The sequence below is a fragment of the Squalius cephalus genome (assembly GCF_949319135.1).
Source record: "Squalius cephalus genome assembly, chromosome: 2".
Lineage (NCBI taxonomy): Eukaryota > Metazoa > Chordata > Actinopteri > Cypriniformes > Leuciscidae > Squalius > Squalius cephalus.
This window is the reverse complement of record NC_137123.1, coordinates 20,895,226-20,910,238: the sequence shown is the minus strand read 5'-3', so window position 1 is coordinate 20,910,238 and position 15,013 is coordinate 20,895,226. Positions and strand designations below refer to the sequence as shown.

The window sequence follows — 15,013 nt, the reverse complement described above, 5'->3', positions numbered from 1 at the left end:
AAAAAATATATACAATCTAATTATTCAATTAATCATCAAAATAATCGACCGATTACTCGATTACCAAAATAATCATGAGAGACAGCCCTATGTTAGTTGAAACATTTCAAAACGCACCTGCACTATCGCCAGACTCCTAGTTTCAATTGTTGTTAAAAATAACAACACTTTGCTTTATAGCATTCGGTGATGGAAAAGATGATACCAGAATTTTTTGTACAAAATTTCAATATTTCAAGGCTAATTTCATAGCTAACATTTTATCTATAAAATTAAACAACATTTTCACACCTTTTACATAATTTGACAAAATTGAAGCTTGATTGGAGATGACACACGATAAAATATTCTGTTCACAAATGATAGGCTATTTATCTTAATCTGTCTGCTTTCCCCCACATCTCATATTTCAAGTATGCTCCTTCATTGACACTCTCCTTGTTAAAAAAATAAAAAATACAATAATCATAAAAAGATTAAAAAATAAATTATTAGGGCCAAAATTGTTGGATGTTATGTGAAATGATAGACATAATTTAGGATCTGAATTCTAAACTATTTGTTCCTATTATCATAGTTATAAAAAAAAAATCGAATGATTCATATTGTATGATTGATTTTCATATTTTAAGATTGAAAGTCTGGGTCTGGAACAAAGAGGCAATAAAACAAGCAGCATTTGAAAAGAAGCAAAACATAAATAAATAATGAAGGTGATGTGATAAAAAAAAAAAAAAAATTCCAAGACAGACTTAATGTGATATTCATAAAATAATGATTATAAATATATAAATCTGTTAGTTTTAATAAGAATCAACCCAAAGTGCCTGCAGTTGAAGAAACACCCAGCCTTGTTTAATATTTCAAAAGATAAAATCTGATAAGTTGGGTGTTGGAAAGAGCAATGACCTCATAAATCTCATCTATGAATGTCAAATTTGGACAAATTTCTTGCTTTCTGTTTTCCCACACTTCCACTCACCAGTATGCAATGGATTGGGTTCCCTCTGAGATCAGCCGAGGGAGCCTGCAGGAGCCTCCAGTCTCGGCCTTTATTATAGGTTATATGAGTCTTCACCTCATTATTTATCTTCTTATTGGCCAGGAACATGCCTTTTATCCCTGCCACCTAGGGATGGGAACAAGCAAGATAATGAGGAAGAGATGCACCACTAATAATCACATCTGTAAAGTTACACCATTTCAATATTTCCACCCATAGGTAAACAAGCCACTTTTATTACTTACTGTCCCTGAACTAAACCCAGCCAAGAGAACTTCTCAAAAGCTCCGTTCCTAGTCAAATATATCTATCGGAGTGCAATGAGAGTATGTAAGGGAATGAGAAGGTAATCCATGTCCATCCTGAACAGAAGTGACATCTCTTCAGGGCCAGGAAGCACTAGAGAGGAGAAGAGGCAGCCCGGGATGGGACTCGGAGGACACTCGCTATTCAATAATTGATGAATATTCCAATCTCGCCGACGGCTGAGATTTTAGCATATGTTACATGGAGGTGGCGACCTCAATCAAGTCACCGGACTCTTCAGCCTATCCGAAGGCCAAATGTGATTTTATGGGGGTTGCTATCATCAACAGTTTAATTATTTGATCAGGAGATAGCTTGACACCTGCTGGCCTCTGTTGCAATGCGCCGTTCCATCTAGAGGTGCACGAATAGAGACCTGATGGCGTATTCTTCAAAGAGACGAGCGGTCTACACCCAAACCCTAAATCACTGGCTTCACTCCTATCAGACCCAATTGCAGTCCTATAAAAACTTGAGAACTTAAGAACACTCCAAAGCCCTACATGCTCTCAAACTGAAAGATATCATGTAGCACACAAGTATTTGCAAAGACACTGAGCAGAGTTTGAAAACAAAGCAAAAGTAGATTTAGAATTGGAAATTTTGTTCAGACAGGCTGCAAAATATTTGTTGCTTAATCCGTTTAGTTGTTTGTAGCCTGAACAGAACAAAAACATATTGAATAATTACAAACAAATAAATAGAAACCCAAATGTGGTTTGAAATCTGAGTAAAATTGGATGCTTAGAAATGTGTTAGAAACAGCAAATTAAGATTTCAAATATGTTTTTTGGTATTTGTGATATAGTAATTCAGTAATATATATATTTATATATAAACTGGAACATATGCATATACATACATATATATTAGTGCTGTCAATCGATTAAAAAAATTAACTAGATTAATCAAAAAATTTCTGTGATTAATCGTGATCAATCGCAATTAAAAACACTTACGTTTTTAATATATTTTATAATGTAATAATTTCACAGTTAACCTCCAAATTAATGTAGAAATAGCATAAAGGCAGTATATTTTAAATACTTTTAAGTTTAATGGATTCCCCCCCCCCCCAGTTTTAAACATTTATTAGACTTCAAAAAAATATATAAAAACTTTTAACTTAAGTGAAGTTCAAACAATCCTCACATAAACCCATAATAAATGTCATATTTACCTGTGCCCTTTCTGTCTAACAGAAATTAAATAAAGTTATCAAACAGTCTGCACTGCATAAATTATAAATTCAATATAGATTAATCCTTATTAAAGCTACAAAAGTTCTTCAGACAAGAGCAGTGAGTAATTTTCATTTGTTTCATTTGTTCTTTGATTAACTTTAATGACAGTTCAATATGGCACTTTAACATGGTACAAAATATGTTATGAAATTAACACGTCAATGGATTTCACCTATACGTTAAGATCCATATAGACAGCATTCTGCTTTATTTCAAGGTTCCTAACTGCTCCTTGTTTAGATAATCCACTGATAATTATGTAATCAATTCCTGAAAAAAAAAGCGCTGCTATTAAATCAATTAGCACTACAATCAATTAGCATTAATTAGCGTATCCAATTTGCTCGTGCTTTTAATATCCAGGGAAATTTGAACATGAAGCAGTGAGATTGAATCAGCATACATCTGTGCAGTGTGGAAACCAACTAAACGACACCGTTCTGTTTTAGAGAGGTACCTCATACAGATCTATCATGACATTTCCCTCTGGACCCATACTGCTCATGACGTTCTCCAAAGCCAGCGTGTAGTAAATGCCTCCGGACTCTGACACATACAGGTTGTAAGTGTCATTCTGGTTCCACTCTTGAACCGCCGCCACGACCCGGTTCTCATCTGTACTGATCACATGCAGATCCTGGGGAAAAAAGGAAAAGACGTTTCATAAGACGGATCTCAGTGATTTATTGGACGAAAGAATGTTTGGCCTCTGCTGTAATTCAAATATTTAAAAACATGTCAATAAAAAAAGTCAATAAATCAGACATTTATAATAGGTTATAAATGATGCACTAGTGGATCACATTCGGCCCAGTGTAGCTGCATGACTTCAGTTCTGTATAATAATTTGGGTAACACTTTAGAATAATGGTCAGGAAGTAATGCAGTGCAAAAGACTACATCGACACTTCAGCTACTACTATCAACCAATATGAAAACAAGCCTAACTAATCAGTAAGCAATAGCAAATTTATGACCAAGATCCTTATTAGGTAATCAATAATTACTGAATGAGATTTGCCTTAAAGGGGGGGTGAAATGCTATTTCATGCATACTGAGTTTTTTACACTGTTAAAGAGTTGGATTCCCATGCTAAACATGGACAAAGTTTCAAAAATTAAATTGTACGTTTGAAGGAGTATTTCTGTGCCAAAAATTGTCCTTCCGGTTTGTCACAAGTTTCGGAAAGTTTTTTTCGAGTATGGGCATGTGTGACGTCAGATGTAACGGAATTTCCTTATATGGGTCCTAAGGGCACTTCTCCGGTAAGATCGCGCGCGCGCGCGCACTCGTAGACCAGAGCAAGAGAGCGAAAGCAGTTCGCCATCAAAGCGCCCTGCTTTTGGGAAGCCAATGTCACCAAAGAAGTGTGTTTTTGGTTGCCAGGGCAAGACAACCCTGCACAGAACCCAGTGTTAAGGCACCAGTGGATGGAGTTTGTTTTTCCTGAGCATAAACGGAGTTGTGTAGACTGTTTGTTCCCTGCATTTCGACGATGATTGTTTTATAAACAAAGCCCAGATCGACGGATTTGCAGATCGTCTAATGCTTAAGGATCGAGCAGTCACAATGATAAAGGTTCGCGGCCGTGCGTTGGAACCGGGACGGTGAGTAAAACTGTTGAACAAATGTCTCTGTGTGTTGTTACTAAGTTAGCTCGGCGCGTTAGCACAGCTTTAGCTCCGCCCACACGGCCCGCCTTCAGCCGCTCGTTTTTTTCCGGAAATACTCGGTACAGCCTATCTTTCTTTTATAAATATAATAAAACTAAAGACTTTTTGGAGATATGAAGGATGCAATACTACTCTATAGGTACTCAAGATTAACAGGAGATTGAGTGAAAATGAGCATTTCACCCCCCCTTTAATTATAAAGTATTACCAATTAATTACTAATCACAACATTAACATGTTTCTGAGACATACTTTTTAACTTTGAACTATGGATGTCACAGTGAGGAATTTTTCACAACTATATAAACCGACAACACCTGTATTACACTATCAATATGCTGGGTATTGAATTTGCTTTTGAATCTGTGTTCACGTTTACGACTTTGCGATCACGCGTGCATTTGTGGATTTCCGTGTGTTTGGATTTCTCGCGTGCATTTGTATGGATAACCAAACATATCTAAAATGCAGATATTACTGCAGGTTCTGTGGTGAAAACGGTTTAATTCACACTTGTACTACAGAACATCATATTTTGCGGAGTCTTTTCGTCTAAAACGCAAATTTTCTGGACACCAAGCGTTTGGTTAATGGCGAAATATGGCCTGTTTGGCGTTCCATACATTTGTGATTTGGTGTGCAGGTGTGGATTTCTTGAGTGCTTTTGTTGTTTTCATTGGCGCTCAGGATCTGTTGCGCACCAAATCCTCCGCCATCGTCTTGTCAGTCAACTCTCTTTACTCTTGTCACGTGATACGTGAAATAATTTTTTTATCAACATTTATCAACAAATAAAATAACTGAATTGTATAAAACAAACAGATGCCATTAACCAGACCAAAATAAAACAATTATATAAAAAAAATACACATAATTAGGAAGTCAAGGTGTGGTTATTGACCAGCTTTACGTGATACGTGAAATCTGACTCCAACAGTTTGTGCTGAATGGAGCAGAGCAAACACTTTCAGTTTATAATTCTATTGTCCGTTGTCCAACTGAACTAAATGGTATATATACATATACGGTAATGTAACTGCTGTTGTGTAGTAATTTTTTTTTTCTATCTAGCTGATATCTATATGTTTGTTACTATTGAAGTCAATAAACTTCAGTTACATTTTATTCACTATGTTTCCCAATGAAGTCCATGACTAAGCAACTGTCTTTTTCTTCTTCAGAGAGGAAAAGTAAGCCTACAAAGTTCCTTTTAATGTTCAAAACATCAAAACACCTTTACCTTTCTTATTTACATTCATCAAAGGAGGACGACTTTAACCTTTAATGTGATTTTGCCTCTAATCAAGTTAGACTGAATATGAATGTTATTGCCGGGATGGCAGGGGACAGCTGGAGTGCATTGGTGGTTTCACCCCACTGAGCTGAATCCGATTAATAATCAGTATCAGACCCAACACTCACCTGGCTTGTTTTGCTCAAAGCTCCGGCGTACGGCAAATATTCTTATTAGCCTTAAATTGAGCTTGTCAGTTGGGCAAATGCAACAAAACCACATGCTGGCATTTCATCTACCCCAGACCGCGCAAGGGTTGCTGGGTGTGTGCTTTAAGGAGCGCCGAGAGCTTGATTGAATAAAACATGTTTAATTGTCATGTGAGCGCAGCAGATTTTAAGCTTTGAATAATAACACAACATCCTGAGAGGCGAGGGACCGCGGTAGCATCTGCGTCCCTGAATTCACTCGCTCAGAAGTAAAAGCCTGCCAGATGCCAGGGAAAAAAATAAAAATCTAATTTTGTAAAGGTTTGAAGCTTCAAAGGCTAACATCGAGGGACATGATGATCTGGGTCTGAAATAGCAATGTTTGTTTACTCTGTCACGGTGTGGCAGATTCCGACTTCGTGTCGAGCAAGTGTGAATGAGTTACCCTACCTTCGGAAGGGTGTATTTGGGAAGCTTCATGGGTGTAAACACATCTCGCCTGAATGACACATAGTAGATTGGCCGACCACCGGTTGACACCTAGGGTAATGGAGGGATCACAAGCAGACAGGACAAGGACAGGTTAGAAAGAAGTAACATTTCGAGTGCCACCGGATATTGGTCACATGTTAGGGCTGGCTATCGGCGATATGTTTGACACAGTTCAGTGATAAGATGATTCGATCTAATTACATGATTAGATCAGTTGAAACAGTGCCAAATGCATAACACTGAATTTTGGAGGATTAGTTTCTATCTTTGCTTCACCATAAACCATGTTTACACCTGGTATTATGATTAAGTGCTATTGAGATTAAGTGCTTAATACAGGGCCCGAAATATTCAAAGGTAGCTAAAATGTTATGCATCAACATTGCATTTGTCCAGACAGCAGTGAAGGAGCGTCAAAATCAAACACCAAAGAAAATATATTTTTTTTAAATCTTATGAAATCATTTGGAAAAGTGCACACATATAACTGAAGGTCATTTAATGAAGGTAGCTGGCTAAAATAAAAGAGAAATTTGCTTTAAAATATCATGTTTATGCTTAAATTAAAGCATTGTAAGCATTGTTGAATAATTGAATAAGTGTAATTGAACTGTAGGAAATGCAAAAATATTGATTTATAAATATAAATGCAATATTGTAAGAAAATATGTATTGCTACAGCCATACCCAAGTGCATTAATATGGAACTTGTTCTGCCACGGGATAAAAAATAAACAAGGTAATTGCATGTTTTTTATCTCACAATTATGACTTTTTATCTCTCAATTGCGAGTTCATATCTCACAATTTGGACTTTATAATCGCAATAGCTAGAAAAAAAGTTACAATTAATTAATTTATATCTCAAAATTCTGAGTATATATCTCGCAATTGCAAGTTCATATCTCGCAATACAGTCTTTACTTCTTTCAATTGCGAGTCACCGTAAAAAAAAAAAAAAGTTGCTGCCTTAAATTTTTAAGTACAATTAACTTGGATGTTTAAGTCATTACAACTTAAAATTCATTAAACTGACAAATTAGTTGAATCTTGTACACCATGAAAAAAAGATTTACTTATTTTGATGAGTTAAAGCAATGTAAAAACATGTTGTCATAAGGTATTGATCATAGAATATTTTACTGTGTATTTAACTAGCAATTCTGACCTTCTCTCAGAATTGTGAGATATACTGTAAACTCACAATTACTAGTAATAAAGTCTGAATTGTGAGATATTACGGAAAAAAAGTCCGAATTGTGAGATAAAATGTCACAATTACCCATTTTATTTTTTATTCTGTGGAGGAAATGCATTAAGCTTCATTCCATTATCTAGTACTAGTCAAAGGTACTAGTCCCCTCTATACATTACTCACCTGGACAAACACATACTCATCTTGGACCACCAGGGAGTTGGGGTCGATGTATCCAGGAAAAGGTTTGCCCTTGTTGGCATCTGTGCAGTTCTGAAGTTTACATGTGACATACAGAGCCTCTGCAACAGGACAAATGGCAGAAAGAGATGAAGGTATACAGTGTTTACCTCTTGCCATAAACCAGATGAAAGGACACTATGAGAGGATGTTACTCTGAACTGAAAGCTATAGGGGTAAGGAAGCCTGGAGGTAATTGTGCAAGGCCCAAATGTGACACTCGTTTATTTATTTATTATTATTATTATTTTTTACAAATTAGTCTTCAAAATTCTTCAGTCTAAAAAAATAAAAACACATTTAGGTCAACTTGTCATTTGTTTCCAAGCACTTGTGAAATGTACTAGCAATTTCTGAGTGAAAACGGTTTCAAAATAAATCCTTTTTTTTTATGTTTCTCAATATAGGTCACTTTATGGTACGGTTACTGTCAACACATTTAAATGTTACTTTTACCAAGTAAACTTTTTTTATTATGAAACGTACCCACATTCAAGTGTTAATAAAAAAATAATGCATTAATCTAGAATAAAAATGTTATTTTGTGTAAAAGCAGAGGCTGTTCTTTCTTTTGATATATTGCAAGTTCATAAAACAAAAGATTTGTGGTGCCATGAAAATGGTTAAAAATGCAGCGGCGGCTGGCAACTTTTTTTTGTTGCTGGTGGGAAAAGAGTTAATCTCAAACGATCTAAAAAAACTTGACAGACTGTATTTTAAGGGACCATATCCAGTAGAACTGACAAGCGTAACTTCTCGTTCTGTCCGTCTATCGACAGGAATATAGGTTCAGCAGACAAAAGACAAACTCAATTTGTGCAGCATGTTTGTTACGAATGACAGACACTGACAGATAGATTTGCTGGTGTAGAACTGTCCATTTTGTATTTTGACGTGTAGCCTATTTTGAACCCTCTAAGTGTTGCCTTGTGCCGTGTTTGAATTATAGCTTCTTGAAATATAATCAAAGCACATCAGACTTACGGGTTTCTGAGATGCTGGTCTCAAGGTGAATCAGGCCTGGCTCTTTATCAAGGCCCAGTTTAGACCTAGAGAGCCCAAAGGAAATAAAAAAACAGTTTTTTTTAAAATGGGCTTTGAAAAAAAAAAAAAAAAAAAAAAAAAAAAATCCTATGTGTTTCCATATAACAACAGATGGGTCAAAATAAGGGCATTGGATTTTTTTTGTGTCGGCTATAAGATCTGTGTTCTCCTCCCATAGGAGCAATACGGGTTAAGGTGGGAAAGTACCATCAGAACACCCTGTCCTGTTAAGCTTCCATTTCCATCTTCATCTTTCTGTGTTCTCTGACAGAAGCGAGAAGCATATCCCGACATCATTAAAAGTAAGCCCTTCTCATTTGCTTCCCAAGAACACCCACAGGCAGCGCACATCTCTCTCTCTCTCTCTCTCGCTCTTTTTAGTGTTGAAAAAAATCATTGTTGCATGAAATATTTATTCGAGACTGAAAAATCAGAGAGAGCTGCTCCAGTGAGAAAGCTACAAAGGTAGAAGCAGACTAGCTCAAGACTTTATCATGACACTTAATGGAAGTATTGACACTTTCACAAATATAGCATCCATATAGCATCCATATAGCATGTACTGGGATCACCCTTAATATTTTAAAGACAGAGCAACAAATGCACCAAAAAGTTATGTTGCGTTTGCTGACGGAATTTCAGCTCAAAACCCGCATAGTTTGATCGGCAATCTATTAAGATGCAGAGTGGAGGTTCACTCTGAATAGGTGTATTTGCAAAAATGATAAATGATGTGAGCGGACTGTACTGGATGGATGGATGGATGGATGGATGGATGGATGGATGGATGGATGGATGGATGGATGGATGGATGGATGGATGGATGGATGGATGGATGGATGGATGGATGGATGGATGGATGGATGGATGGATGGATGGATGGATGGATGGATGGATGGATGGATGGATGGATGGATATGAAATATTGATTGGAGCTTAAATGATTTAATGATCTTAACTGAATATTATGTTACAGTTTCCACACACAAAAAAAAAAAAAAATAGTCCATTGCAATGTACAAACAATCGAACTGAACTGAACGCGATCCATAAATAAGTTTCAAGCTGCCGTCACTTGAAAATGAGTCCGCAGTGAAATGATGACGGTAAGCATGTAAATTTCAGGTTGCTAGATGGCGCGATTGACCAATCAGAATGGAATATTCCTTCAGTGCCCGCCCATTTTTCAGCGACCTTGGTTCCGAATGTATTGGTTTTTGTTTCCATTCATTTTTCCCATAGGGATTTTTCAAATGTCTTTGTAAAAGAGCTGCAAGCAACGAACCAAACAACCACCTACGAGGTGAACCACAACAGCAAAAAATATTTGGAGGCAAAATATTAAGGCAAAAATAGATCTGAACTATGATCCCATGTAGCACTGCGAAAGACAACTGAATAAAAGAAATGATCCATATTACACATACAAATATTAAGTATTTTGAGACCAAAGTGAAAATGACTGTCATTCGCAGTGCTTCATACTGTAGGAGTGGGTCGGTGCTAAACTGGTTCTTTTGATGCAATTTATTTGTCGCGATTCTATAATTGTTGGAGTTTTCTCTGCAGAATCATGGTTCATGTAGTTTTCAGCAGGAATTCCGCTGTTGAGCATGGTTGTTTAAAAAAAATAAGCTGAAATAATGTGGGCTGATGGCTTCAAGAAAAGCATATACCATTATTTAACAACCTCAGCTCACAGTAGGTCTGTCTTTAAAGGTTTAGGAGTTATCGTTCAAAATCAGTCCCCCTACGGAGAAAATGAATGGGATGTTTACTTCCAGAACCTAAATGGTGTCCTCTAAAAAGGCGCAGACGTGACATTGCATCATGCTGGTTTAAATACATTGCCGTTCTTTTCAATGCAAACACGCTCCCATTATATTTAAATCAGGCTTATTACAGTGCTTATTTAGAATTGCATATCAGTGATTCTCATCCAAGATTGTTCAGGTGCCTTTAGTTATATTTCATTACCTTACAACCTTGCCAACTCAAAAGAATGGTTCATTTTCAAATATCTACTACAAGGAACTGCTATAGGCTTCGATTTGAGATCAATAGTGAAGGTGAAAGTAAAGGAGTTCCTGACCTGTTCAATTCCACCAAGACTTTAAATCTATGCGGGCATTAAGCCGCACCGGATCTAAGTTCCTTTTGAAGCGCTGACAAATACAAAAGTCCATTTCATCCATTCAAAGCTCCATTCCTTCAATCATCTCATATTCTGGCTGTGACCATGGTGGGTTCTCATCAAAAGGGACGATCTAATTTCACATAGTCAATAGCTACCCATTTGTAAGGGTTATGTGTCTCATCTCACTTCAGATAATAAGACTCTATATGTGAAAGTTCATTGAGGGGAACTTGTGAGGGTAGATCATTACCAGACTAAAAATAACGGTACTGCAGGCTGACTCTCTGATGTCTTCGCTCTGTCCCACTTTGACTGTGCTTATGCAAAAATTCGAAACAAAAATGTCCTCAAAAAACAAAGCCCTGCTGCTTAATGACTAGATCTGAATTTGGTCGGGACATGGCAGGTGAAAAACAGACATGATCAATCAAAAACTGACCAGTCAGTTGAGAGTATAAATTGTATTTGTGATTTGTACATTGAACGCACTATTAGTCACTGAGACCTCTTACTCGCTTTACCTGCTTTACCTGTGTGTGTGTGTGTGTGTGTGTGTGTGTATGTGTGTGTGTGTGTGTGTGTGTGTGTGTGTGTGTGGGAGGGGGACAGAATCTTCTTTGTTTCTAATCAAAAATGTAGCATTTATTTATGTTTTGTTAGCATTATGTTAGCATTATATTTGTGATTTGTACATTGAACGCACTATTAGTCACTGAGTCCTCTTACTCGCTTTACCTGCTTTAGGTGTGTGTGTGTGTGTGTGTGTGTGTGTGTGTGTGTGTGTGTGTGTGTGTGTGTGTGTGTGTGGGAGGGGGACAGAATCTTCTTTGTTTCTTATCAAAAATGTAGCATTTATTTATGTTTTTTTTATTGAATTTACCCATTCGACACATTTTTATGCACACACAAACACACACGTTTTCTTATAAAAAATTTAGCATTTATTTTGTTTTGTTTTTTATTGAATTTACCCATTTGACACATTTTTATGCACACGCACAGCCACACACACACACACACACACACACACACACACACACACATTTTCTAGGCTATCTAAATGTGGACATTCCACAGATGTAATGTTTTTTATACTGTACAAACTGTATATTCTCTCCCCTTACACTAACCCTACCCCCAAACCTAACAATCACACAAAACTTTCTGCATTTTTACATTTTAAAAAAAAACAACTTTATTTTTATACCATATTTACAAATGAGGACATCCCTAAAGGGAGGTTTTTGGAGATTTTGGTCACTTCTGGGTACAGATTTTGTCCCCAAAATGCACACACACACACACACACACACACACACACACACACACACACACACATATATAATGTCTTTTTGGTCTCACTTTATCATTAGTTAGCAAAAGTAGAAAAAATGGCTAAGGCATTTAATACATGTGTGATATGAAAATAGTTATTTTGTCAATTTCTGCAAGATTCAAATCTCTTACCAGAATAATTCAATGGATGAAAATTACTTCATTTATTCACTAATCAATGCGAATGCCAGATGCTGTGAAAATATCTGATATCACTTTATTTTGGAATCTGATTTCTTTGTACATTAATTTAATTGATTTATTTATCTATTTATTTTTCACTTCTAGACACTTTTTTTGTCCCTGTGCTCAAGATTTAGTGGAGATTATATTTATAATATTAAATACACTTGTCTGAAAGAAAATCCATGATCCATGCCCCCTTTTCAGTTAATTCCAGCTTGTCCACTTGAGATAAACACAAAATCGAATCACATTTAGAATGTATTTCTCAACCGGTCTCTTTAATCACCACAGTCTAGACATCTATTAGCCATCCTGATCAAGTTGAATAAGCTTTCTTAATGAATAAATCATTTGCAACATTGCAAATGCAGAATCCGACTCGGTAACAAGGTCTAATGACAACGTTCAGAACTTCCAAAGTTTGGACGTGAACCTCGAGATGGAACACAGTGGGGAAGATCACATCAGGGTTGAACAACAATCCGTGTTCTTTGGTTTATTCTCATCAGCCACAGAATGCAGGAGTTCAAATGATTGATGTTCCACATGCAGCAGAAGGAGTCACACAGAGAGCTTACCAGTAGAATTGATTGGGCGTCACCCGCTCGTGAACAAGCTGCCATCGACGGCCAAACTCAACAGAGCTGTAGAGCTGAGGATCAAATAATGTGTTATGAACATGTGTATAATGAACATTTCTGACACTTCTAAAGGTAAGTTTAGTTTAATCTTCTATATTCTAGCTCTGTTCAACAACTGTATGCCTACATAGGCAGCTGTCTTCTAAGTCCACATTATCACTATTATGAAACCTAGCACTCCACGCACTACACAAAATGCAAGTGTGATTTCTACCGATTTTGACATTAGCGTGTTGCTAAGCTAATGGCATGATAATCCAATATGCATAGAATTACATGATACACACAAATATTGCTTGAAAATATTTTTGTCAATCATTTTTTCTTGAATGAGACACTATCAGTATACACTACTTTTCAAAACTTTGGGGTCAGTATTTTATTCATTTATTTTTTTTAAAGAAATGAATCCTTTTATTCAGCAGAGATGCATTAAAATGCTTAAAGGTGATAGTTAAGACATTTAAATTGCTGTCAAACTGTTAAAATATTAATTGTAAAATATGTCATATCAGTGCTGTTATTTTGAACTTAATATTCATCAAATAATCTTAGAAAAAGTGTCATGTTTCCAAAAAAAAAAAAAAAAAAAAAAAAAAAAAAAAAAAAAATTATATATATATATATATATATATATATATATATATATATATATATATATATATATATATATATATATATATATATATATATATATATATGAATAAACATTTTCAAATATATTACAATAGGGAATTTTTCTTTTAAATTATAATAACATTTCACAATGATAATATATGATTGAATAATGTAGTCTTGATGAGCATAAAAAACACAAAATCTTACGAACCCAAAATTTTGAACGAAAGTGTGTTCATAATCTGCATTCCTCTTACATTTTATTTTCACAGATTGTTGCAATGCATTATGGAATTGTCTTCTCCAAGAAGGATGTGATGCTGCCTTAAAATTGATCCAAAACAAGATATCTTAGAAGGCAGCATAATTAAGTTGTCTACTTTTTGGAAGAGATTTCAGGAACAGGAACGCGCCACAGATGTCTTAAAATATTGCCTACGTAGGCAGCTAACTAGGTTTTCAAACTGAGCAAGTGAAATTATGAATGATTTTCCAATAAAATACAGAATAAAATAAAATCTTTTTAAAAAAATTTGTATAATTACACTGGAAAACTGGCAATGAGCAAGAGAAATTCACTAAATGAGGCATAAAAATTACTCACATATATATTTCTCAGTAAGAAACATCCTATTTATGTGCAATGTGCTTTAAAGGAAAAATAATTTTATATAAATGGCAAATACAAATGTCACACTGGTACTTACAGCACTTTGGGAATGATATGTGCCATTAAAGTGTTGAGCAAAAGCAGCACTTGTTTTCGCATTAGTTGGGAACTGTGATATCACAATCTTGTATCCAATATAACAACCTGACTGTGGGTGGATGGAGCTTGATCAAATTTAGACATAGACAAACGGGATCAAACTAAACGAAGAAACGAAGAGAAAACAGCAGCTTAAATTAGCCTTAACTGGTCTTAGCTGGTTCAAACCGGTCTCCCAGCCTAAAATTGTAGGCCTGTATAATTGATATGTTTTAGTCTGGTTTAAAGGAGACATATCATGCTTTAAATCGTTCCTTTTTACATATAAATCATACATTTGTAGTCTATATAAAGCGGAACTGCAATGCTTGGGTCTGAATTCCTCATTATTATAGCTCCACAGGACCCTTTTCTACCCCTTTTCTGATGTGCGTCTGAGAGAAACTCGTTTTGGTGCGGTCTCTTTAAATACAACTGAGACACTTCATACCCCGCCCCCTCTCCAGGATGCAGAGGTGACACTCGGTTCAACTCCACCCCGTTCGGCCATTTTTGTAGTTTGATAGCAGAGATACGATTATCTAGCGGCACAGAAACTTTTTATTCACACGTTATTAACAAAATGTCAACAACGGAAGACTTGTCCAGCCAGCCTTACATGTTCGAGCCAGAGTCGGAGCCGGAGCGAGATGAAAATGAAGACGACGAACCTGCAGAACAACGTCTTCATATGGATGTATCGCAAT

At 36.0% G+C, this 15,013-nt stretch overlaps 1 protein-coding gene across 5 annotated transcripts in view; it reads right to left on the bottom strand.

Moving 5' to 3' along the window:
* Positions 1-15,013, bottom strand: part of sorcs1 (sortilin-related VPS10 domain containing receptor 1) — a 194,611-nt gene that overhangs the window by 38,824 nt on the left and 140,774 nt on the right. For all 5 annotated transcript variants that reach the window (XR_013820406.1, XR_013820407.1, XM_079864631.1 and 2 more), the window contains exons 5-10: positions 12,878-12,951; positions 8,582-8,646; positions 7,541-7,659; positions 6,121-6,210; positions 3,011-3,190; positions 983-1,129 (exon numbers count right to left, since the gene is read on the bottom strand). Coding sequence is in view for 3 of the 5 variants with exons in the window: in XM_079864631.1 (XP_079720757.1) it covers positions 983-1,129; positions 3,011-3,190; positions 6,121-6,210; positions 7,541-7,659; positions 8,582-8,646; positions 12,878-12,951 (675 nt within the window). In the remaining 2 variants the exon portion in view is untranslated. The remainder of the gene's footprint in view (positions 1-982; positions 1,130-3,010; positions 3,191-6,120; positions 6,211-7,540; positions 7,660-8,581; positions 8,647-12,877; positions 12,952-15,013) is intronic.